We start from the raw sequence: 23,748 nt of genomic DNA, 5'->3' as shown, positions 1-23,748 counted from the left end.
TTCGAAATCCGGATTTTGGATGGTACCATCTCCAGCTTGATATTCTTCTCATAAAGCATCACAACCTTTTTTTTTTTTTTTTTTTTTTTTTTTTTTTTTTTTTGAACGGAAAGCATCACAACCTTATCAATGATATCTTCTGGGTCAACTATTCCGTTACAAGGACCCATTACTACCAAATCCACTCTAATACCACTGTATTAGGGTTAGGGTTCATCATTGCCATTGGGGAAGATGGACTTGCAATCCTCAAAACAAATTACAGCATTAAAAGCAACAAAATTAAAGATTTAAGAGCAATCAATTTGGAGGAATTCAGGGTTCATCACTTTTGAATGAGAGAGAAAGCGAGACAATTAACATAGAGGTGATCATAAAATCGGGCGGAGCCAATAATTGAAATTATATAATACAAATTAGCTATTCAACTTAGTGGGATTTTAGTAATTAAGCAATCTGTTAATCAACATTTTACTAACTAGATTTAAAATCAAACTTGGATTAAATATTGAGAAATAAGTATGGCAATGTTCATATTGGAGTACCTTAGCTTGTGGAGGATATATTATTACTAGTACAAAATATAGAAATAGATCGAGTTCATGTGCCATAGAAAAATAGCCTAATAACTACTGTATTAAATGTCATACTAAAGGTATGGATTCTAAAACTCATACTAGTCTAAAGTTGTTTGGTTTTATTGTTAAAATGGATTATATACTTCATTAAAAGAATGGATTGTGAATCGAGGGGAGGTGGTATGAAAAAAGAAAAAAAAGGTGAATGGATTCTAAAACCCATTCCAAATGATCCAATTTCTCTATGGCACACGTACGACCCTTATGTTAATCCCCTTTAGCCTCAAGAATATTGAGTTTGGCTTCCAATTTCTTCATCTGCTCTTGCATCACTTCCATTTGGTGCTTCAGAACCTTTAACTCGGAAATATCCTCACTAACTGGCGCCAAATCATACTCCTGCTGAGAAACAGAAACAGAGTCCTTCCAGCTAACTTCATAGTCGGCTTCTTCGAAACCACCATTCTCCTTTACCTAAAATTCCACAATAGTCACCTTTAAGCAATAATGTCTTTTATTTATTATTTAAGGAATGCAGCATTTCATCTCTTATTAATATGCTGGAGATGACACTTAGCATCAATAATATTGGTAATTAAAGATAGTTACCCTTCTTAAAGAGAAGGAGCACAATTGTTCCAATGCCTTGTGACATTCCTCATAGTTGGCAAATTGTATAGTGACATTGCAATATTTTGCATCAGCATCATTCACACTCGTATCAAGATTCCTACAAGTATATTTTATAGCAAACAAAATTCACAAGTGAATAAATTATAACAGAATAAAATGCCAAATACCTTAATTCTATGGCCAACTTAAGGGAGCTTGTCTTAGCTCTGCACTATGCACAGACTCCTTTACACAAATTTGGCCTTAAGAAGAAATTTGACTTAACTTCATTTTACACAAACCCAAAAAAAAAGACACACACACACACACACTTAAATTAGCTTTATTACTTTACCTAACATAGAAGATATATGTTGTACAAGTAACATTCATCCTTGCGCCATACAAGGGTAAGAATTACCCTAATTTGAGGTAAATTATCATATAGATATAGGGGAAAAAGAAAAACAAACAGTGGTCAATATTTTGGGTTGACACAAGAAGGCATTTAAGCACCATTCATCAAGATAATACATAATACGCTAAAAAAAAAACAGAAGACAACATAAAGCACGTTTGCTACTAGGATGTCACAATTTCTACGAGTTAAACAACAAAATCAATTAATGAATCAAGATTAATAACCACAAAAAATAGATGTCAACTTGGTATATAATAATCAATTAATCATAATTGAAATGATATCATACAGAGTAGTTGGTATACATATTCAAGTAAGTGAGTACCTGATTAACCCCAAGATCCCAAAAAAGGAACGTAGGCGGTCCTTTGATGGTTGGGAGGAGTCCTGATTGTGGTCAGCAAACCATAAACATGGCACACCCTTAACAACAATAGCTGGTGGCATAGATTTATCATCAAAATGCCGTGCCATCATTTGTTCAACATCCTCAAAAACAGGCGAAAATGCTCGAATCTCAAAAGTAACACCGATACGTGTAACTGCATAAAACATTTTGAAGGTGGACATTCTCCCCCTAAGAAATTCCCTAACCTTCCTCAGCTTTTCTTGACCTTTGGAGTCACCAATTATGTGTTTCAATTCATCCATGAATGTCAGATCTCTGAAAAACACACTTCCTTGAGCTTTTTTCACCAAAACATCCTTATTCTTCCACCGATATTCGGAAGGTAACCGTTCCACCTTAATATTCTTCTCAGAAAGCTTGACATCCGCATCAAATTCTCTCCCATTTGAAAGCATTAAGATGGATTTAATAATCCTTTCTGGGCTAATTCCTGAGCTATAAGATCCAATTACTACAAAATCCACTCTAATGCGGGGGGCTAATACCACTGTATTAGAGGTAGGGTTCGGCATCGCGATTGGGGAAGATGGCACGCTTACCTGATAAACACCCAACATGAATATGAACCTCACAAATCCCACAAAAGTAATTACTATTCGCCATACATAAAAAAAAAAAATTCATCGCATTGACCAATAAATAACTAAGATCTAGAGGCAAAATCCTACTGATGTAGCAAAAAGTAATAGAACCTCTAGAACTTTCCAAATACTAATTGTGCTATTTTCATAAATCCATTGTAATCCAAATTGCAAAACTTTCTGCTACTTGACAGCAAATAAATAATTGTGCTATTTTCATAAATCCATTGTAATCAAAAGCTAAAGAATATTGTTTGATTAAACCTGCAATTAGTAAAGCAAGATAGGAAAACATAAAACTAAGGAATAGTGCTTGATCGGCTTTAGATATATGAATATGAATATCACAAATCGCACAAAATTAATTACTAATCGCACATCCATAGCAAAATTCATCGCATTAACCAATAAATGTTGCACGCTGATAAAATTAGCTAAACTAACAATCGACAGATCAAATATAACAACAGTTAAAGCAGCAAATCAAAAATTTAAGAGCGCCGATTTCGAGAAATCAACAAATTATGAAAGCTTAATCGCACAATTTCTCCAGTTTGATTAAAAAAAAATTAAAAATTAATTAAAAAAAATTAAAAATTAATTAAAAAAAAAAAAATCAACCTATAATAAGGGAATTGATACCTGAGACATTCGATTTGGGTTTCGTATCAATATGAAGCAATTCGAGCCGAAATTAGCCAATCAATGTGTGATGATTCGAGTAGCAAGCAATTTGTGAGAAAATCAAGCAGCAATCAATTTGGGAAATTCGAGCAATCAATTTGGGAGCAATTTTGGGTTCATCATTTTTGAATAAAGAGGGAGCGAGATAATTTAGGTCCATTTTTATGCCCGAAACAAACATAGAAACGAGGAAGGGCCGCCCCAACAACATCATCCTAAAAAGATTGCTTTATTTGGATTGGAGGATTATCGGAATAAACCCAAATACCGAAATACGTAATAAGTAGTACTCCGATATTTTGTTACGATGAAAAATTGGTAAAAGTATGATTTATGTTGGGTCCCGCTAGTTGAGAGAATTGAATTAAATATTGTTTCCAAATAAGAAAATAGGAAATGGGGTAACTATTTTAAAACGGCCGAAATAGGAAAGTGGAGCAAGTTTTAAAAAATGGAGGGATTATTACACAATACTAATTCAGTCAAAAAAATTAAAATTACACAATACTTATTAGGACACTTATTAATCACTACTTTTCTTTATTATTGAATAACTAAATTTTATTTGCGCTTACTTTTAATAGGTGCAACCGGTCAACAATTGTTCAACAACTTGATACAACAACTTTGACACAAGTTTTTTTGACAAAACACCCGGAAATGAGCTTATATATTAGAATTCAATATCTTGTCAGAGATGACAAGAGAGATTACAGAGTGATGACAATCCTCCAACCAAATTTATTCTTCTTGCAAGAGATGGCTAGTTTGGCTAAGGAGTCAGCAACTTTATTACACTTCCTAGGATAAAAAGAAAAGGAACATAACTCAAGCTTGCTAGCTACATTCCGAATATCACCAACAATTAATTTAACTAAGGATCTTTCCTGGGTTGGGTGCTCAATCAGTTTCAGCAGGGGGTGACAGTCAGTTGCAATTTCAAGCCTTCTCAATCCTGCTTCATAGGCTCGGCTAGTACCAAAGAGAAGAGCTTCTGCTTCAGCTTCAATAATTCCACATTTTCTGTCGATTTGTTTTCCCCCGGACATTAGCACATCACCCCGATGGTCACGTACCACCATACCAATGCCCACTTTCCCCTCTTTACTCACTGAAGCGTCGGTGTTTAACTTGAGCATCCCTGGAGCAAGAGGTTTCCAAGAAACCTCAGCTGGTATCTCATTCTTGGTGGGAACAGGACAGTCACGAATGCAGGCAGATTCATATTCACCTAGCAGGCTGAGAGTTTTGGAGCAAGCAACATCAAAATCTTGTTTCACTCCTTCAAAAGTCCATAGGTTCCTGAGATTCCAGATTTTCCAAATGAACATGAGCATAATCTCCCAACTGCTATCCATTGTGCAATACTTCAACATTACAAAACACCACTCTTCAAAATTTAAGTCATGCCACTTCTCAACTTCAAGTCTCAGGGAGGGAAAGACGCCAGAGCATACTACTATAAGGACACAAGACTGCCATATGCATAACAGTTTCACTGTCAGAACCACATCTAGGACAGATTTGGTCAATATTCATACCTCTGCTTGTTAGGACAGCACGGGTTGGAAGGCCACCTCTTACAGCACGCCACATTGTATTTTTAATTTTTTCCGGGACCTTAGCATTCCAGATTTTCTTCCACAGTTGGCTTCCCTCGTTGTTATTTGAAGAGCTAGCCACTTCATAACGACGCTGCATTTCAAGATGATAGGCACTCTTTACAGAAAAGAAGCCATTATTTGTATATTTCCATCTTAATACATCTTCTTGATCCCATTTGGGGAGAAGGATGGCATGGATTGCTTGCAGGTCAGGGGTGCATAATGCTGGTTCAATATACCAAGATTGCTCTACTTCTTCGTTAATTACAATCCAGTCAGCAAAAGTAATTCGGCCCATCTCCTCAGACTCTGGCAAAGAAGAAAGGCTACTAGTGGGAACATTTGGTAACCACCTATCTTTCCAAGGATTAATGTTCCTTCCGTTTCCCACAACCCACATTGAGCCATCTCTAATTAAGTCTCTGGCACCCATTATAGAACGCCAAGTGTAGCTTGCGTTTGGAGGGAGTTTGGCATCCCAGAATGAAGAGCGAGGGAAGTATTTCCCTTTGAGGATCCTAGCAGCCATAGAGTGAGGGTTCTCAATAATTCTCCAGCATTGCTTCGCAAGGAGGGCTTTGTTAAAAGCCCGCATATCGCGTAATCCAAGTCCCCCTTCCTTCTTTGAACGACACATCTTGTTCCAACTTATCAGAGCCAATTTTCTTTCACTACCTTGCTAACCCCACCAGAAATTTCTGCACACCTTATCTATATTTTCAATTACAGAGTTCGAGAGTTTGAAACACTGCATTGAATAATTTTGGATTGCTTGAGCCACTGACTTTAAAAGGACCTCTCTTCCAGCTCTCGAAAGATGACACTCCTTCCACCCCTTCACTTTCTTCTAGACCCGGTCTTGGATAGCTTGAAAAACCACTTTCTTAGATCTCCCTAGGTAAGTAGGAAGCCCAAGATATTTCTCGTGTCCTTCAACCATCGTAAAGTTCAACATTGTACGAAGCATTTCCTGCGAATTAGAGCTAACATTACGACTGAAAGACACCTCCGATTTTTCCAAGTTGATCTTTTGACCCAACGCCATTTCATAAGAGGTGAGGATATCCAAGATAGCTTCAACTTCAGTGTCACTAGCGCGAGTGAAAAGAAGGCTATCATCAGCGAACAAAAGGTGAGAAATAAGATTAACACTTCTTCCAATCTTCACCCCATGAATAAGTTGTTGATTTTCTGCATCCCTCAACAAAGAAGTAAAACCTTCTGCACAAATAAGAAAGAGAAACGGGGATATAGGGTCTCCCTGACGTAAAACTTTGACACAAGTTAACACGTAATTGATCTATAAAATAAAACAAAATACTCTGTAATAGGCCACCAGACCCCAACTACAATTCGTGCCTAAAACCCATCGAAAAAACCCCAATCCTACCGGAATAACAACTCCATGCCTTTAGGATTGTTCAAAAACGGACCGATCTCCATTTGGGGAAATTCAGACAACCTCTAGTATGTTTCAGACAGTATCATATAAGTTCACATAAGTGAAATCAAGTGAATAAAACTTACTCTTAAATACTTCGGGACGGACAGAGCGTATCACATTAAAATTAAAATAGGGCAAGTCGTGTCAAGACTTGTCATTATTGCTCCAATCCTTTTATTTTGAAACAAATTATATCCATTTTCTCTCTAATTGTTAGATAAATTGGTACTTTGTATTAAGCTGAGACCTATCGTGTTGTGAGAAATTATAAAATATTGTAGAAAGTTACTATAGATGGAAATGATGCAAAAAAAAAAAAAAAAAAAGTGATGCACTAAAAAAAAGGAAGTACGTAATTCTTTAGGTTTTTTTATCTGTCATGACCAACTATAGAATACAGTAAATTTATAAGGGGGCATGTTTGTAAAATCGTGTTAAAATACGTGCGTTACCCGGTTAGTAAGGGCCTGTTATGATTTATGAACTGAGATAACTAAACTGAACAGGATTGAATAGAGTTGTACTGAAAAAAATTAGGAACTAATGGTTTAGCGATTTACTTTATTTATTGTCTTATGAGAGATTGTTATATACACCCGGGTATACGGTACACCCAATAATATTTGTTTGTTCATTTGATCATAAAATGAGCAATAATCAACGAAATGAGCAAAAAGTATTCTTGAATGCACCGTGCAACCGGATGTATAAAACAATTTCTATGGCCTTATTCGATGTTTATACGGATCTGACCCACTTATAACTGGGATTGGTCACGGGTTAAAATGGGGCTCCAACCCATTGAATTGCTGTCAATGTTCTCTTTTCTTAGCTCTCCATTGAAGCGCACTTGACAATCTCCATACTTGTATCCCCATTGAAGCAGCTTTCTGAGGTAAGTTGCTTCCTTTTGTAATCAATCAATCATATGAATTTCAGGTTTATCTTTGAGAGGTAATCTAATTTAATTGTTTTAGGTTCTAAAAGCTGAACTATTGGTTCTAATAACTAAGATTATGAAACATCACAACCATCGATTATGTTGCTAGAAAAGAAATTATGACCCTAATTTGATCAATAAATCAAATATACCTGAAATTATTTATGTGATTTTTCGGGCCTTATTTGATAATTGAATCAAATTTGGTTGCTAATGTATTGCAGAACCCTTTAATGTTAGGATTGAACTATGATTTTTTTGTTAATTGAATCAAATTTGGTTGTTATAATGTACTGCATAACCCTTTCCTTTAATGTTAGGATTGAACTATGATTTTTTTATTTATTGAATCAAATTTGGTGGCTAATGTATAGCATAGCCTGTTTGGATTAAATCATGAATTATTTGTTAATTGAATCAAATTTGGTTGCTAATGTATAGCATAGCCCTTTAATGTTTGGATTAAATCATGAATTATTTGGTAATTGAATCAAATTTGGTTGCTAATGTATTGCAGAACCCTTTAATGTTAGGATTGAACTATGATTTTTTTTTGTTAATTGAATCAAATTTGGTTGCTATAATGTACTGCATAACCCTTTCCTTTAATGCTAGGATTGAACTATGATTTTTTTATTAATTGAATCAAATTTGGTGGCTAATGTATAGCATAGCCCTTTAGTGTTTGGATTAAATCATGAATTATTTGGTAATTGAATCAAATTTGGTTGCTAATGTATTGCAGAACCCTGTAATGTTAGGATTGAACTATGAAATTAGGCCTTTTCACCCTCCTGCCATGGCTCAGAGACAAACAAGGAGCTTTATACCCTCGATTACAATGGATAGGATTGGTAGAGGTGGGTATGGTTTTGTAATTTCATTGGGGAAATGTAAGAGGAAGTCCCTCTCTATTTGTTGTTCAGCTCCTAAGCTGGTACGAGATCGTTCATTAGATAGGCATGTGATTAAGCAAAATCGAATTCGATTTGTGCAGAAGCTTAGGAATTTGCTTCTTTCGAAGCCTAAACACTACATGTCTATCCACGTTCTCTCCAAATGCCGTTCCTACTTATCTCTATCAAAGCCTCGGTCTATTCTCTCTATGATCGAACGTTATCCTACCCTCTTTGAGCTTTTCTATGTGCCATATCCACCTACTCCCCTTAATGCAACGAAAACAAACTCCCAACTATGTGTGCGTTTAACCCCAGCTGCTGAATCGCTTTCTTTGCGAGAAGCCCATCTTAAGTCTACTGCTTCTGTTTTGATGGCCAACAAGCTTCAAAAGCTTCTCATGCTCTCTCCTCATAGGAGGCTTGTTTTGTCAAAGCTTGCACATATGGGGCCTGATCTTGGTCTGCCACCCAATTTTAGGTCCCGTCTTTGCAATGAGAATCCTGGAAAATTCAAGATTGTTACTACATCCTATGGTAATGCTCTTGAACTTGTTTCTTGGGACCCAAATTTAGCGGAACCGTTGCCGAAGTTTAGAAATCACTCACCTGAGCTAATTGTGGATAGGCCTTTGAAATTTAAGCTAGTAAAATTAAGAAAAGGCTTAACTGTGAAGAGACGCCATCATGATTTTTTGATTAGATTCGGAGAATTGCCTGATATATGTCCCTATAAGACTTCATTTGAAGAATTTCATAAAAGTTCTTTAGAAGCAGAAAAGAGGGCTTGCAATGTAGTGAGGGAAATTTTGGGGATGACAGTTGAAAAGAGGACGTTGATAGACCATTTGACACATTTCAGAAAGGATTTTGGGCTACCCAACAAGTTAAGGGCTATGTTGGTTCGGCATCCAGAACTGTTTTATGTAAGTTTGAAGGGCCAGAGGGACACCGTGTTCTTGGTTGAGGCATATGATGATAATGGTGAACTCATCCAAAAGGATGAAGGTCTCCTTATCAAAAATCATTTGTTTGAGCTGGTCAGGCATGGCAAGAGAATAAGGCGAGAAATGAAATTGGCCTTAGCTAATGATGACACTCTCATTAAAGATCATCCTGTTAAAGTTGTTCATCAGGAGCTGGAACCTTTTGATGATGTTACTGAAGATGATGGATTTGAGGATCTATTTGACGGGAATGATTCAGAATTTGAAATTTACGAGGAAGACAGTGATGAAGAGTATGATCAACCGGTGGATGTCAATGCAGAGCAGCAATTCTGGAGGCCTGAGGGTCATAGGGAAGACAGTGATACTTCTGAACGCTGGTAGTATTGAATATTGACACTGTAAAAAGTTTATATTTAGGTTCTCTCTGGAAAGAAATGGAGTGAAAATATGAAGTAATGTAAGTTTTCCTGTCACCATCATTTTCTGTATTCATGTAATTTTCTGTATATAGTGTTTTTATTACTTATTCTGGTCTGGTGATTCGGGTAAATATTTATTTTCCTTTTGTTTTTCTTGCTTTTCCCTTTTTCTAATTTGGGAATGGGGAAAGTTGCAAATGTTGTATTTGGCACAAATTGTACGCGATATATGCTTGCAACCCAATATTCGAGTTTGGATTTTACTGAGGTGGCTCATTCTTGTTGTGTTTCTCTAGTTATTACATTTTTCTATCAGCCTAAGGTAAAAACATGTTGCTTGTATGCGATCTCTTCGGGCACTTTACTTTTTATCATGCAAAGGGCTGAAGAATGAACTCCAAAAGTGCTCATCTTATAAAGTAATTGGCAGTTTCTGCAAGTATTTTATTCCAGACTTACTCTTATTGGTACGCCTTTTCTTCTTTTCATTTACGGAACATAAAACCTTAATTTATGTTATCTTGCATGGACAAGTGCTTCGAATAATTTATATCTCTTGTTTCCAGCTATAACACTTTCTTTATGCTGTAACTCAAAATTTCAGAAGTCCTGGATCCTAAACTCTGCACTATAGGGCTTTTCTTAGCATATTGTTTTATATTATGGCCTTTTCCATGAACTATTAAGCATCAATGTTTGAGTACCGTAATATTTTCTTAGGTGATGACATTGGGACAATAACACATTGATATTGTGATGCACATAACTGTATCAGGAAACTTATAAGCAATACTGTAAACAATATTCTGAACTTCTAAACAATATCTGCTGTAGATATTGTACAAACAGGTCTATTTTTGGAGCATTATGGATGGTCCCTTCTATCTTTGGAGGGTTCCATAGTTTTTGCTCCAACATCAACTATGGCTTCTGATGACCGCGCACTATTAGAACTACTGTGTGGACAGATACGGGTCAAACATTTACCTCTTAGGTCATTCAAGACTCTAACCAGATTCTTTTTAACCCTCCCTTTTTCTGATAACCTGCCTCTTGCATTTACTTCATCTTGCTGGTTCTGAACTGCTTATTAGTGCAATATTACAGAGGTATTCAGTATTTATGTAAGCTTGATGCTTCCTAGTCTTCATTAGGCAAAGCTCTTGGACATTAAATAGTCTTTTGTCTCTGTTTTCAATTTTCCTTTCTTTAATGTATTTCATTCAATAACTTAAGGTACGTTCTAAAATGCTACACCATTATATGGTGACATGGGAAGCTCTACTCTTAAGATATTTTGTTTGATCTTAAATACCGTAGCAATCTGTTGGGCATCCGACTTGTGTTTGGCAATTTCTCTTGTCCATGCTTCCTTAAATAGCATCATAAATTGTTGGTTTCAGTCAAGTTATTCATCCACCCCTCCACCTCCTTACATGCTGTCGTTTCCTTTTTCTTTACTTCATCCCAGGTCTACTTTTTTTGTTAGGGATGATGCAGTGTTGTTTAACCGTTTTACTTTGAAAAAAAAAATTTGCGTTTCAGTTCTGTCTTGCATGCTTGCTAGTGAGTGTAAATGCTAATTTTGGCCTCTTAAGGGCATCACTAACAGTGCTTGCAGTTTGCAAGTCCCTTGCTGGTTGCTTCATTGCTCAAGTGCACACTACATCAGGTAAATTATAAGGGAAAGTATGCAAAGTATCTATGATCCCTTTAGGCTGGAGTTTGTGGCAGTATAATCGTGATGCATCAAAGATAGGTCCGTTTATGTCTACTTGTGTCAAGGTACCTTAATTGCAAGTCATTATTTTTGAAGCTGCTTCTGAAGTTCTGATTATATTTTGTCGCAGCAACAAGCCAGCAATTGCAGGATTTACACTATTTTGCAGCAAGGAGCATTTCAAGATCCGAGAAGTTCTTTATAAGCAATTTACAAATGGCTTGACCTTTGTAATTCTGCATCAGTTACATCGTACATTCTCTAGAACTACACTGCAATTTACAAATGGCTTGCAGTACAACTCTTTAAGATTTTCGGTTGATCTGCCATGGCAATTTGTCTTGTGTTAGCTGTTTCTCATGTCCATGCTGTCTTAAATTATTGTATTATGAATTGCTGGTTTCTGTCAAGTTTCCGTTGTCTCCCCGTCTTACCCTTACCCCCTGCCTCTCTTCTGTGGTGCATTATTAATATCTAAGAATTCGAAGAAGATCTTGTCCTGTGGTAGTTGGGGTGCAATTTTTCCATTGTTGTGTATGATTAGACTATCTTGTACACAGTTATTCTGATAGAGTTATTGTAATATATTGGCGGGAGAAGCACCAAGTTCTCTTCTTTTTGTTCTCCTCTTGTAAAAGGAGACTAGTTATGATAGGAGGAGTACTTTTAGTTTGGTGAACAAGTCTCGTGATTGCTAAGTCTCAAAAGTTTACAATGCTGATTTACATCATATTTGTCTTAAGTTGTGTATAAATTTTAACACGCTTTGGCACACATCTTCTACATTATGTTGTTTATGAGACATTGTTGCTAGTTTTGTGTGGAAATAAATGTTTCTTGGTTGATTAATCAGGCTCTAAAAGGAGGGATGAGAGAGAAGGTATAACTGGCAACCAAGTTTGGGTTAATATAAGTTGATGGTAAGATAGAGGTGCGAGGTGATCCTGCCCATGTGAGGGCTGCTTGTGAGGCTAGCTTGAAGAGACTTGATGTTGATTGCATAGACTTGTTTTATCAGCATCGTGTTGATACCCGTGTTCCGATTGAATCACGGTTAGTGTGTTGAATCTCTCTTATTCATAGCCTACCCCTATATGTTGATTCCAAGCTCAATTGTTCTTAGTGAGCATTATACTTAAATATTTATGCTTGTTTTCCGTTTACTGTTTTGCAAGAACTGAAAAAGGACAATACAAATGTTTATTGGGATCTTCCACGATGAATCTTAGTGGTTCTTGCTTTTGGTTTTATGTTTCAATTGAACACCAAAACATTCTGCTCTCTGACGTTTAATGTAAATCATACTTATTTGTTAATACCGTGCTGCCCTTGCATGCTGCTGCTGCTCCTATCCATGATTCTTCTGTCCATCATCCAGATAGGCAAACTAAAAAAACTAGTTGAAGAGGGAAAAATAAAGTACATTGGTCTATCAGAAGCATGTGTTGCAACAATCAGGAGAGCTCATGCTGTTCACCCCATAACAGCGGTGCAGATGGAGTGGTCTTTGTGGACACGAGATTAGGAGGAAGAAATTGTGCCTACCTGCAGGTGAGTCCACTATTTCCATTTTCTTTTAAAATAGTTACCTTGCAAGTTTTTTCTGCACAAAGTCCATCTTCCTTCGCCTATGGTTGGAAGTTTGGGGACCGTAATGGGTTAGTTTTAATGGTTGTAAGTTTTATTTACTGATCTAAGTATATGAGCATGCTGTTGTTGATGTTGAACAGAGAACTTGGCATCGAAATAGTAGCATATAGCCCTTTAGGTCGTGGATTCTTTTCGTTGGGACCCAAGGTGGTCGAAATTTTCTGTGAAGGTGACTACCGAAAGGTGTGTTCAAAGCATCTTATTACTGTGTAAACTTGCTATATTTTACTTAGTTGTCTTTTGGCTCAAAATTTACTAAAAATAGCCTCTCTTGAAAATATAGGATTAGGCTTTAAGAGTCTCTTCATTATTGCTCAATTTAGACTGTAGGGATTCGAGTATCTTTCTAAGACAGTAGTCTTGTTAGCGGTTTTATTGGGCATAATGACTAATATCAAGCAAAGGTGTGTTACAGTATGATATCAAGCAAAGGTGTTTGTACAACAGTTCGAAAAACCTTATATAATCCACAGTAATCTCTTAAGCACAATTTGAAGATTATTGTACTTTTTGTAGGCTATTGTACTTTCAATGTTTGAGCTTGAAAAGAAAAATCATGGAACTATATTGGAACAGAGGGAGTATAATTTTTGTTAATTTTTATTTTTTTGATTTCAGTTATTATTAGTAGCAGGTTAAAATATATTTTGGCTACTAAAATAAAGGGAGAAAAAAGAGGGTCAATTGTGTGAGAATATTTTTTAGGCTATGTTTGGTAACATTGGTTCATCTAATTTTGTCTTAAATTATTTATTATCTTATCTAAACTTATTTTAATTTATATGAACTTATTTTATTATTTGATTTTTTTTTCCTAAAAAAAAAAGATTAAATAATACAAAACAAGTAGACCCTTAATAGACTTTGTATTTCGTACTTAATTTTGCATTTTTTTTCTTCTCTTCTCACTCATTTCTTTTGATTTTTTGGTTAATAATCCTGCTGATTCAAACTCTTGTAGAACATACCAAGGCTCTTGCCTGAAAACCTTTAGCTTAACAAACATGTTTTGAACGGGTTAGTGAAATGGCTGCGAGGAAAGGGTGCACTGCATCGCAGCTCGCTCTTGCCTGGGTTCATCATCAAGGGGACGATGTCTGTCCTATTCCGGGAACAAAGCAAGATCAACAATCTGAACCAAAGTATTGAGGCCTTGTACACTTGATGAAATGGCTGAACTCGAGTCGTATTCTTCTGCTGATAATGTGAAGGGTGATAAAACCTGGACCAAAACCTTTTCTTGGATGGATCATGGATTCAGATACCCCTCCTTTATCTTCATATCATAGAACAATCTATTGCAGAAATATGTTGTATTCTTGATTCATAGGTGATAGGTACAAAAGTTAAAATAATTTGTTGTTTGTTTTTTAAATTTCTTACCCATCACTTTATTGTTTTGGGGACACAACTTTATTGTTTGTCTTCGATTGCAAACTTCAGCATTTTCGAATGAGCTTTAACTCTATAATCTAAGTCACTTGGTGTTTTCTCCTTTTCTAAAAACTAGGTTGGGCTTCTAAACAAGGTTATTATTCGAGAACTCCTTGTTTGCCCCTAGGATTGTTTCTCAAGCTAAGAAACCTTCAAAAGCTTGCCAAATACGATAAGATTAGTAAAATTGGGATTATTAAAATGTATTTTTTTCTTAAATTAAATAGAATTTACGTAATTTATATTCAAGTACTAATATCTCTTTTCTTGTATACATTTACGTTTGATTCAACTCTATTATTTTTCTTAAATAATTCTTTATACGGAGTACCTTAAGTTCTGATGGCTGCGTCTCATAAGTCATTCTCTCACTATTATACTTAACTAAGTACTCCACAATGGAGACAACGGTTTCTTTACAATATATATAATTGCCACAGCACCTGTACACTCAAGTTATATCATCGATTTAGTAAAACTGGATATGACAACATAGCCAGATTACTTGTCATGTAGTTTTTCATTAAATTGAAATTTTTGTACTTTGATATTTAATTTATGGAAAACGAATGAATTGAGGTAATTAAGCACAAAAAAATATGATTCTTGTAGAGTTATGGAGGTTGTACAAAAGAAGGGAAAAAAGAAGTTAAAAAAAAAGGATGGAGTTGAATAAAAACATACTTCCTCTGTTTTTTTTTTACTTCACCCACTTTGACTTTTACACTATTCACCACCCCTCCTTTGACCGTGTTTTGTGAATAATATGTAAGGAAAAACATATTCATGTTGGATCATTTTGAATTCGTCTCAATAAGTAATATCATAATATATAAATTTTATATTTTTTTGCCGTTAAATTTTTGCATTGGCTAGCGTGATAAAAGAAACAGGTCAAGTAAAAAAGAACAGAGGAAGTAGTATACAAGAAAAGAAATAGAGATAAAAACTAGAATATAAATTATGATCTCTATTATAAATTAAATCAAGAAAAGGGATAGTTAAAATGATATGAACCAATAATGGTGGGTGGTACATAGAATGAGACACAATACGAAGTATTTTCTAACAAAAATAAGTATTGACTAATGATCGGAGATGAGTATTTCTATTAAGTAAGGAAAATTTGCAAATTGCAGCTATTTAAAGTTCATATTTTGCAAATTGTAGCCATTTAAATTTTTTTTTGCAAATTGCAGCCCAAAAGTTCGTATAAATTGCAGCCCAATTCAATTTTTACATCGATTTACATGTCGAAAAATCTTCGGTTAAGGTTTTAGGGGCCATTTTAGTCCTTAAGAGTCCAAATTGAGCTCGAAATTAGCAAATAAAATAACATAAGTGCCTCGTTTTGCGTAACAAAAATATATCGATTTGTGGGAAACTGTAAAAATGAGACACTTACATTATTTTTTTTGCTAATTCCGAACTCAATTCGGTCCCCTAAGAACTAAAATGACCCCTAAAACCTTAAACGAAGATTTTTTGACATATTAACCGATGAAAAAGTCGAATTGGGCTTCAATTTACAATTTATACGAACTTTTGGGCTGTAATTTGCAAAAAAAAAAAAAAATTAAATGGCTGCAATTTGCAAAATACGAACTTTAAATGGCTGCAATTTGCAAATCTTTCATATAATTAGATGAGTTATGAAGAGTTTTTGGTGAAAAAGGAAGAATGGCTAAATGATTATTTCAATGACATTCATCATAAATCTGTTCAAATAGTAATAAGTGGCATGAAGAATGGTTACTTGGATCATAATTTTGGCACTGGCTCAATTATTTCCAACAACATGAGTTGTTAGATTCGCGGCTGGTGAGTTTAAAGCGGTTTTACTCTCAAACTAAAGTATGAATTCAGGATATTGGCATACGTTATTTCACCAAAACTGACTAACAAATAGATATTTAAATAATATTAATTAATAAGATAAGAAAATTAAATAAACAAAAAATATTAAAATTATTTATCTATTAACAAATTACGTGAAACTAACAAACAATTTCAACATTTTTTTTATTTGAAAAGGATGTATATGATTTCTCCGATTTATTTATATTTAGAGAATGAATTGGTAAATACCAAACAATTTTGTAAGATCAGACACTAAATACCATTTATCACTTGTAGTAGTTTCTAATCGTTGATGCAGTTCATCCATGACTTTATTTTTGTCGTCCAACATATTTTTACCAAGCTCGTTTAAACTTAATATATGCAATTTTGTATTGGTGGTGTGTCAGGATCATCGGGAGGCGGGTTGTTGGGTAAAAATGGAAGGGTTTTTACAGTTTTGATTGGGGACATACTAAAATCATTGGGACTCCATTTATTTTTGGTATTAGCATTAATCGATATTTTGAATGTTTGTCCGACATTTGTGATAGAGAGGCGATTCCTCAATGAAATTCTTTGATTGAGAGAATAAACGAGATTGGTAAAAAAATTGATGGACGACAAAAATAAGATTATACTCTTATAAAGGATGTGCGTGCACGATTAGGAACTGTTACAAGTGATAAATGATTTTCAGTGTTTGACCTAACAAAATTGTTTCGTATTTACCAATTCATTCTCTAAATGTAGATAAATCGGAGAAATCATATACATCCCTTCAAAAAAAATGTTAAAGTTGCTTCCTAATTTCACATAATTTGTTAATACATAAATAATTTTAATATTATTGGTTTATTTAATTTTCTTATCTTATTAATTAACTAGTTTTAGTATCGTGCAATGCATGCATTTATAATATACGATTTATTAATAATAACAATTAATTGAAACTAAATGGCTTATGTAACATTTTTTTTTTTTAGAAAAAAAATTGAATTTATTAATGTCTATCCTTTAAAAGAATTTATTAAAAGAATTTTAATTTTTTCAATAGATATAAGAAAATTTTTCACAAAATCATGCCAAGTGTCCATCCGGTGATTAATTTAGTATTTAGTATAGATTTTATTTAAAATATAATATCGATGAATTACACCAGCTTAAATTTAATACATACATTATATAAAAAAAAAATATTAGAATTACCGTATTAATCGATTGTTATCATTATATATACCGATGAATTAAACAACCTTAAATTTTATTTAATTTTCTTATCTTATTAACTAATTTAATATATACAATCTTAAATTTAATGTATACGTAACAACATGGTTATCAATGCAAAATATTATTTATTTTTTTTCCAGTGCTTGTGTTAGTTTCTTTAATGTGCATTCGATTAAGGCTTGAAACTCAAATATTAAGTAATTAATAAGTAACATTTTAAAGTAAAACTTTTAAAAAATAGGTAACATTTGATGAAAAGACTAAGAGGTGTTACCTTATTTATGTAACATATCTATTACCTCCGTTACATATTATCTACAACGATTATACATTTTTTCTCTCTATTTTATATCAAATCGTTGCAAATAATATGTAACGGAGGTAGTATATTTATCACTAATAACTAACCTATAAAAGCTAAAACAGGCAAATAAGGATTATTGCAAATTAAGGAACTCCTTACCCATTATGTTGAGACAAATTTACCCCTCAGAATGTCAATAACATTTCTGCTTTTTTTTTTTATATATAAATATTCTTATATAATAAAAGAGGAAATCCCAGTTTATCTCCTTGCTTTAAAATATAATAATAATATACTTAAGATATTTATTAAATACTGTAAAATATACTTATATCAAATACTTGTATAAATACCACTATTCATATTTATTAAAATACTTATTTTTATTGTAAAATACTCTAAAAATACGGGGTATTACAAATCATGCATAATAGTTATTGATTGATGATCTATTACCGAATTTCACTTAGGCTTTAACCTAACAGGTGCAACCGGTCAACAACTTGATACAATAGGTTACTGGCACATGTTAACACGTAATTGGACCATAAAATAAAATAAGATAACTACCGTTCGTGGCCAAACCCATCGAGAAAAACCCCAGCTCCACAGAAAAACAACCCCCCTTTCTTAGGGGTGTTCAACAACAAGTCCGATCTTGGAATCGAGCTAAACAATTAATTTTTCTAGTATTATGTTTGGTTCGGTCGAAAACTCTTTAAAATCTGTCCTTTGACCAGAATTTTTTTTTTGGTTATTGTATGCCTAAGCCCTTAACAAAATGATAAGGATAAGTCCAATACAAGATGGTTTAGGTTTTAGATTAGATTTTTTTGTGCGGTCCAAGCTAAATCGGTCCGGTCTCCAATGCTTAAAATACAAATTTTCGATTTCGTATTGTAAGAATTATGTCTTTTAAGTTGCTTAATTGTTACTCACTCCGTCCCCGATTGATAGTCATTTTTGCTAAAAAAAATCACGGGAATTAAGGAGAAATAAAGAAAGTACATTGAAAAAGTTAATTTACATTGAGTATGTAAGAAAGTAAGAAAATAGAGAGAGAAAGTAATTATAGTACATGGGAAAGTAAAATTTACATAGGAAAGTTAAATTTGCACAAATATTTTTGCAAATGTTAGAGAATTTTGGTAAAAAAATATTATTAATGGTACTTGAAAAAAGCAAATGTGACTAACATTTTGAGTCACCAAAAATGGCAAAAGTGACTTATATGCTTGCAACCCAATATTCGAGTTTGGATTTTACTGAGGTGGCTCATTCTTCTTGTGTTTCTCTAGTTATTACATTGCTCATTCTTCTTGTGTTTCTCTAGTTATTACATTTTTCTATCAGCCTAAGGTAAACACATGTTTCTTGTATGCGATCTCTTTAGGCACTTTCCTTTTTATCATCCCATGTCTACTTTTTTTGTTAGGGATGATGTAGTGTTGTTTAACCATTTTACTTTGAATTTTTTTTTTGCATTTCAGTTCAGTCTTGCATGCTTGCTAGCGAGTGTAAATGCTAATTATGGCCTCTTAAGGGCATCACTAACAGTGCTTGCAGTTTGCAAGTCCCTTGTTGGTTGCTTCATTGCTCAAGTGCACACTACATCAGGTAAATTATAAGTCAAAGTATGTAAATAAAGTATCTATGATTCCTTAAGGCTGGAGTTTGTGGCACTATAACCATGATGCATCAAAGATAGGTCTGTCTATGTTTAGTCGTCTACTTGTCTCAAGGTACCTTAATTGCAAGTCATTATCTTTGAAGTTGCTTTTGATGATATATTGTCGCAACAAGCCAACAATTGCACGATTTGCACTATTTTGCAACAAGGAGCATTTCAAGATCCGAGGAGTTCTCTTGTGTTAAGTTCCGTTTCAAATGGGCTATATGTTTGCTAGCTATTATGCCCTTGCCATCCGTGATTCCAAGATATTTTCACACAAACACTTGTACCACATCAATACTACTAGAGTACTTGTCTTTGACTACAAAAATATGAAGGAATTTAGCCCATTGTTTAAATGGTTAGGGTCGAGCTAAGAGAGTAGAAAGCTTTCATGGGACAAGGTCGTTAAAAGGGCCAATAAGCCGTTAACCATGGGGATGGTTATTAGGAGATAGAATCTGGGAAAATAATTAAAAAATGAAGAGAGAAATTTTTGGGGAAAAAAAAAAAGGCAATAGCCTGGTTGTGGAAATAAGGTTATGAAGCTTGGTTATTGAGTGAAATAGTAGTGTCAACTTGCTTGGTCATTGAGTAAAAGAGGGAGATTGTGTGGTATGGTTGGGTAAAAGTAAGAGAGAGAAAATGTATAACCAAAAATTTGTGGGTTAACTATTGAGATACATTGGTTATTAAATAGGTATAAGAGTGGTTATAGGTGAGGTGAAAGATATAAAAATTAATAAAATAAGTGATAACCACAATGGTTATGGGCAACCAATGTGTTATATCTTAGTTTTAACTACTATTTTAGTTTACTTTATTTCTAACTTGCTTAATGGTCCGCACTCTATCAACTCGCTATTGACCCTCAATTCACTTTGGCCTAGCTAGTTTTGACCCAAGACGACCATGATATGACCCAAGTATCCAACTCATACCATGATATGACCCAAGTATCCAATAACTAGGTCTATCGCTAATGTAGCGTGTACATGAAATCTTCTAGAGTATTTGTGATATAATAATCCCTCAAGTAGCTAATCAAGTACTTATGCTACTAGTTTGCTTCTCTGACAAATACAGTTATGATAGCCCAAAAGAAAAGAAAGATGTATTGGTGAGTTGCATTGACAAATGAGCAACAAGACTTAGCACCACTCAAGTAGGAATATTGCCCTTTTACCACATTCACATGGCATACATTTTTTGGTCTAAACCCATAATAATGAGGAATATTACTAAGCACAAAAAAAATGTGGATTTTCTAGAAGCTCTTTATACTCCACATTTTGCTAACACCTTGTCTTGAAGGTTGAGCACTTGTTCCCTATTTTCCAACACCCCAACTTTGCATTGCCAATCTCCACAAAAGATTTGATATCTCTTCTCAAGGCATGCAAGTTTTTTAGTATCTTTAATTTTGCACAATTATGCAAGTTTTGCTCTCTAGATATTGAGCATGCATCTAATCTATTGACATTGCAAACTATAGAAGTATGAAGGTGTATTTACGTATGCATGTGGACCATGTGGTTATGTATCTTTCTATCTTTAATTTGTATATTTTAATTTTTTATGTGATTAGTATATGACATAAATCATAATAACTAATTTTATTAGAGACCGTCTATTTAAAAAAAATTAAGAAGTTGAATTAAATAATTACTAGAGAGAATTACACTCTAATGTCAAAATGAGACTAATTCTATGAGCCTTAATCTTATGTAAAATAAATAAATAAATAAATAAGGACCAGCTTGATTTTTACAATAAAAGTTTGTTAGGTTTTACAATTATTTGTCACTTCCCCAAATTTAATGAGTTGATTTATTTCATTAAGAAACATTTTTTGTTATTAAGTTTATTGTTGAAATTAGCAGATTTGTCTACGTAAGTAAATTTGCTCAAAGTGACCAACAATTGGAAACTTGTCCACTTTGGGTTGTATGTAATTTGTCTCAAGTCATATACTTGTATATTTTACAATAGGACAAAAATACTCCATAAATTCCACTTTTAGTGGGGTTAGAAAATGATGCATGCTACCTAGCTTCAAATTATTTGAAAATGATAGACAAAGTTGTTTTTCGAGAGAAATCATTTTTAAGAAAGAGATAAATTATTTAGATAGGAACAATTAGCTTCAAAAGACTCAAATTATAAGCTTTAATTAGTTCAATTCACATACACACAATAAATTAGATAATTTAAGTTTAGATTAGTAAATATAATTTAAGTATATGTCAAACTATAATATATATACTCATACCATTTTGTCCAAAAAGTTAAATTCAAGTAGCTCAAATTTACTTATATAACACAGTCATAAATTCATAGTGAAACATTTAAACTTACCTCTAGGATCAAGAAGTTAGATCTTATTAAAAACAAGTAATAATTTTAATTTTGGTCTCGTAATAGGATCTATACAATTCTATCATCACTTAGCTTTTATATCAATGTGGTTAATTAACCAAGCAAATTTGATATTATTATGGGAGTTTAATTTGTTAAACCTGAGATTATATTTTTGTTTTACGGTCAAAATTTGTGATTATTCTTATTGATTTATCTTTCAAAAAGTGAGAACGTGGTACTAATAAAGGTAGCTTTTTAGTTCATTACCAATTTTTTTTTTTAATTTTATTTTGGGGGAAATTTACGGAAAAATATATAGCGTATACAAATTAGATACTTTGGTGCTAATTAAGGCTCACAATCGTGATGATTTCAGCTAATATAAAGGAGACATGATTAGTGTTTTGTAATAATGTTTGGACCAACTAATTGCTAGTTCTCATTTAGTAAAAATGGGGGATATGATGCTTAATTCTTCCCAATATGACATAAAGTTGGATATTTAACTTAAACCAATTAATAAGCTTGAGTTAAGTTCGAAAAATTTGTTGAGATTTCACTCAATGAAATTGATTGCTTAACAACCAATTGGTTGTTGGTGTAGTGGTGATTGGGACTACACTTGGTAGGGAGGACCCGTATTTGATCCCCCGCAACAACAATCGGATGGAACACCAAAAAAAAAAAAAAAAAAAAAATTTGATTGCTTAACAATTTAATTATCTTCAACGTGAGGCTAACATAAGGCACTACACCCACATCATGGAACAGGATATTATTATTTTCCCATAGATATTGATGAGACAAAGAAAAGGACGTTATGATTCAATTGGATTACTCCTACCTTGCACTTATTTTTCACTTTTTGTATGTCAAAATAAATAAATTAATTTTCACTTTCACAATTTTTTTAGACAGTTAATTATGACTAGCTAAATATTTATAATTATCATTACTACTATTACTTAGTATTTTATTTTGGATCCTGCTAACGCATTTAAAATCTTATATAAGGTGGTATTAATTTGAGAAAGCATGACAAAATCACGCGTTGATCGGTGTAATTAATGTTAATTTTAATTTAATCTTTATACTTTTAACTAGCTTATCCAACGCCATCGGGACTTTCGTTAGCATTTGCCTTTTATGAGTAATTTTCATTCTTCAGTTGTAATAAAAGCAAACATAGGCGGAGTTAGGGGGTGGCCTACCCGGGTCTTGGCCCCCCCTATGCCCAGATCTTGATACATATAAATAAAAAAATCTTGTGTAAAATATATAAGTTTTGTAGTTCGTTTAGTTGGTTAGTTACTTGATGTATAGATGTGGGTTCGGTCAAGGGTTTAATTACTCATATTTCTTTATGGCTTTATTAATTGAAATTCTTTATAACTTCGGCCCGATTTATAAATAAATTCTGGATCCACCAGCCTTTAGAGACTAGCTAAAGGTATATCATTCACCTTGCTTTTGAAGGCTATGTTCAATGTAAGATTGCACACTCCCGCATGAGCACATGCATGCATGGTTGGGATTTTGAGAGGTTGTGTACGTAAATTTATATCGAGTTGTACAATGAAAATGGTAATGATATGTGTATGGGACTATGAAATTATGGTTGTTTCAAATATTTGCAAGGTGACTTGGATTTGAATTGAGAAAGTCTTTATATAAGAGAAATTGATTTTTATCATTGAACATTAAAATAAAAATAATTCTCACCTATCACATCCAAATATTCGAGTATCTAAAAGATGAGAACCTTTGATGCATGGTATGAATCCTCGATAGATGAGCAATTTCCATTAAAAATGCTCGAAAAGGACTAATTTCCATAACTATGCCTTCTTCTTTGTTTTTTTTATCAATATTTCAGACATGATGTCCACATCAGCAGTTGAAATTAGCGCAACTATTTATTTTACTTGTACACACAAAAATTATTATTATTTTTAGATATTAAATCAGTGGTTTTACTCTTGATTAAAATAGCGATT

The 23,748-nt window shown here is 33.6% G+C and overlaps 3 protein-coding genes and 1 long non-coding RNA gene across 6 annotated transcripts; 2 read left to right on the top strand and 2 right to left on the bottom strand.

Moving 5' to 3' along the window:
- Nucleotides 1-656: 656 nt before the first annotated feature.
- LOC145631192 (uncharacterized) lies at nt 657-3,507 on the bottom strand. The gene is made up of 4 exons (XM_081683281.1): nt 3,244-3,507; nt 1,937-2,559; nt 1,188-1,308; nt 657-1,052 (listed from the first exon to the last, which is right to left on the bottom strand). The coding sequence occupies exons 1-4, from the start codon at nt 3,250-3,252 to the stop codon at nt 846-848; spliced, it is 960 nt and encodes a 319-aa protein (XP_081539407.1). The 5' UTR covers nt 3,253-3,507; the 3' UTR covers nt 657-845.
- A 488-nt stretch (nt 3,508-3,995) lies between these two features.
- On the bottom strand, nt 3,996-4,643 carry LOC145633231 (uncharacterized). The gene has a single exon (XM_081685499.1). It carries the CDS (start codon nt 4,641-4,643, stop codon nt 3,996-3,998), a length of 648 nt encoding a protein of 215 aa, XP_081541625.1.
- A 2,452-nt stretch (nt 4,644-7,095) lies between these two features.
- LOC145632401 (protein WHAT'S THIS FACTOR 1 homolog, chloroplastic-like) lies at nt 7,096-9,801 on the top strand. The gene is made up of 2 exons (XM_081684768.1): nt 7,096-7,228; nt 8,019-9,801. Exon 2 carries the CDS (start codon nt 8,028-8,030, stop codon nt 9,498-9,500), a length of 1,473 nt encoding a protein of 490 aa, XP_081540894.1. The 5' UTR covers nt 7,096-7,228; nt 8,019-8,027; the 3' UTR covers nt 9,501-9,801.
- An 888-nt stretch (nt 9,802-10,689) lies between these two features.
- On the top strand, nt 10,690-14,407 carry LOC145631191 (uncharacterized). Of its 3 annotated transcripts, none has more exons than XR_014112367.1 (4): nt 10,690-11,297; nt 11,389-12,311; nt 12,434-12,809; nt 12,989-14,407. It is a non-coding gene; the product is annotated as an uncharacterized LOC145631191 (long non-coding RNA). The 3 variants fall into 3 exon arrangements; XR_014112368.1 differs by having other exon boundaries at nt 11,389-12,809; nt 12,989-13,091; nt 13,870-14,407; XR_014112366.1 differs by having other exon boundaries at nt 11,389-12,809.
- Nucleotides 14,408-23,748: the final 9,341 nt, after the last annotated feature.

The sequence above is a fragment of the Chenopodium album genome, chromosome 5, assembly GCF_948465745.1.
Source record: "Chenopodium album chromosome 5, dcCheAlbu1.1, whole genome shotgun sequence".
Taxonomy (NCBI): Eukaryota; Viridiplantae; Streptophyta; class Magnoliopsida; order Caryophyllales; family Amaranthaceae; genus Chenopodium; species Chenopodium album.
The sequence above is the reverse complement of the archived record's forward strand: the minus strand, read 5'-3'. Positions and strand labels throughout refer to the sequence as shown.

What these genes read in the sequence shown, in the direction of transcription:
- LOC145631192 (XM_081683281.1), bottom strand. An exon ending in GGGATCTTGGGGTTAATCAG is followed by an intron (nt 1,309 to 1,936) that starts GTACTCACTTAC and finishes ATATACTTGTAG; the next exon opens with GAATCTTGATACGAGTGTGA. An exon ending in GCTCCTTCTCTTTAAGAAGG is followed by an intron (nt 1,053 to 1,187) that starts GTAACTATCTTT and finishes GTGGAATTTTAG; the next exon opens with GTAAAGGAGAATGGTGGTTT.
- LOC145633231 (XM_081685499.1), bottom strand. Translation starts at nt 4,643, where the DNA reads ATGGATAGCAGTTGGGAGATTATGCTCATGTTCATTTGGAAAATCTGG.
- LOC145632401 (XM_081684768.1), top strand. Translation starts at nt 8,028, where the DNA reads ATGTTAGGATTGAACTATGAAATTAGGCCTTTTCACCCTCCTGCCATG.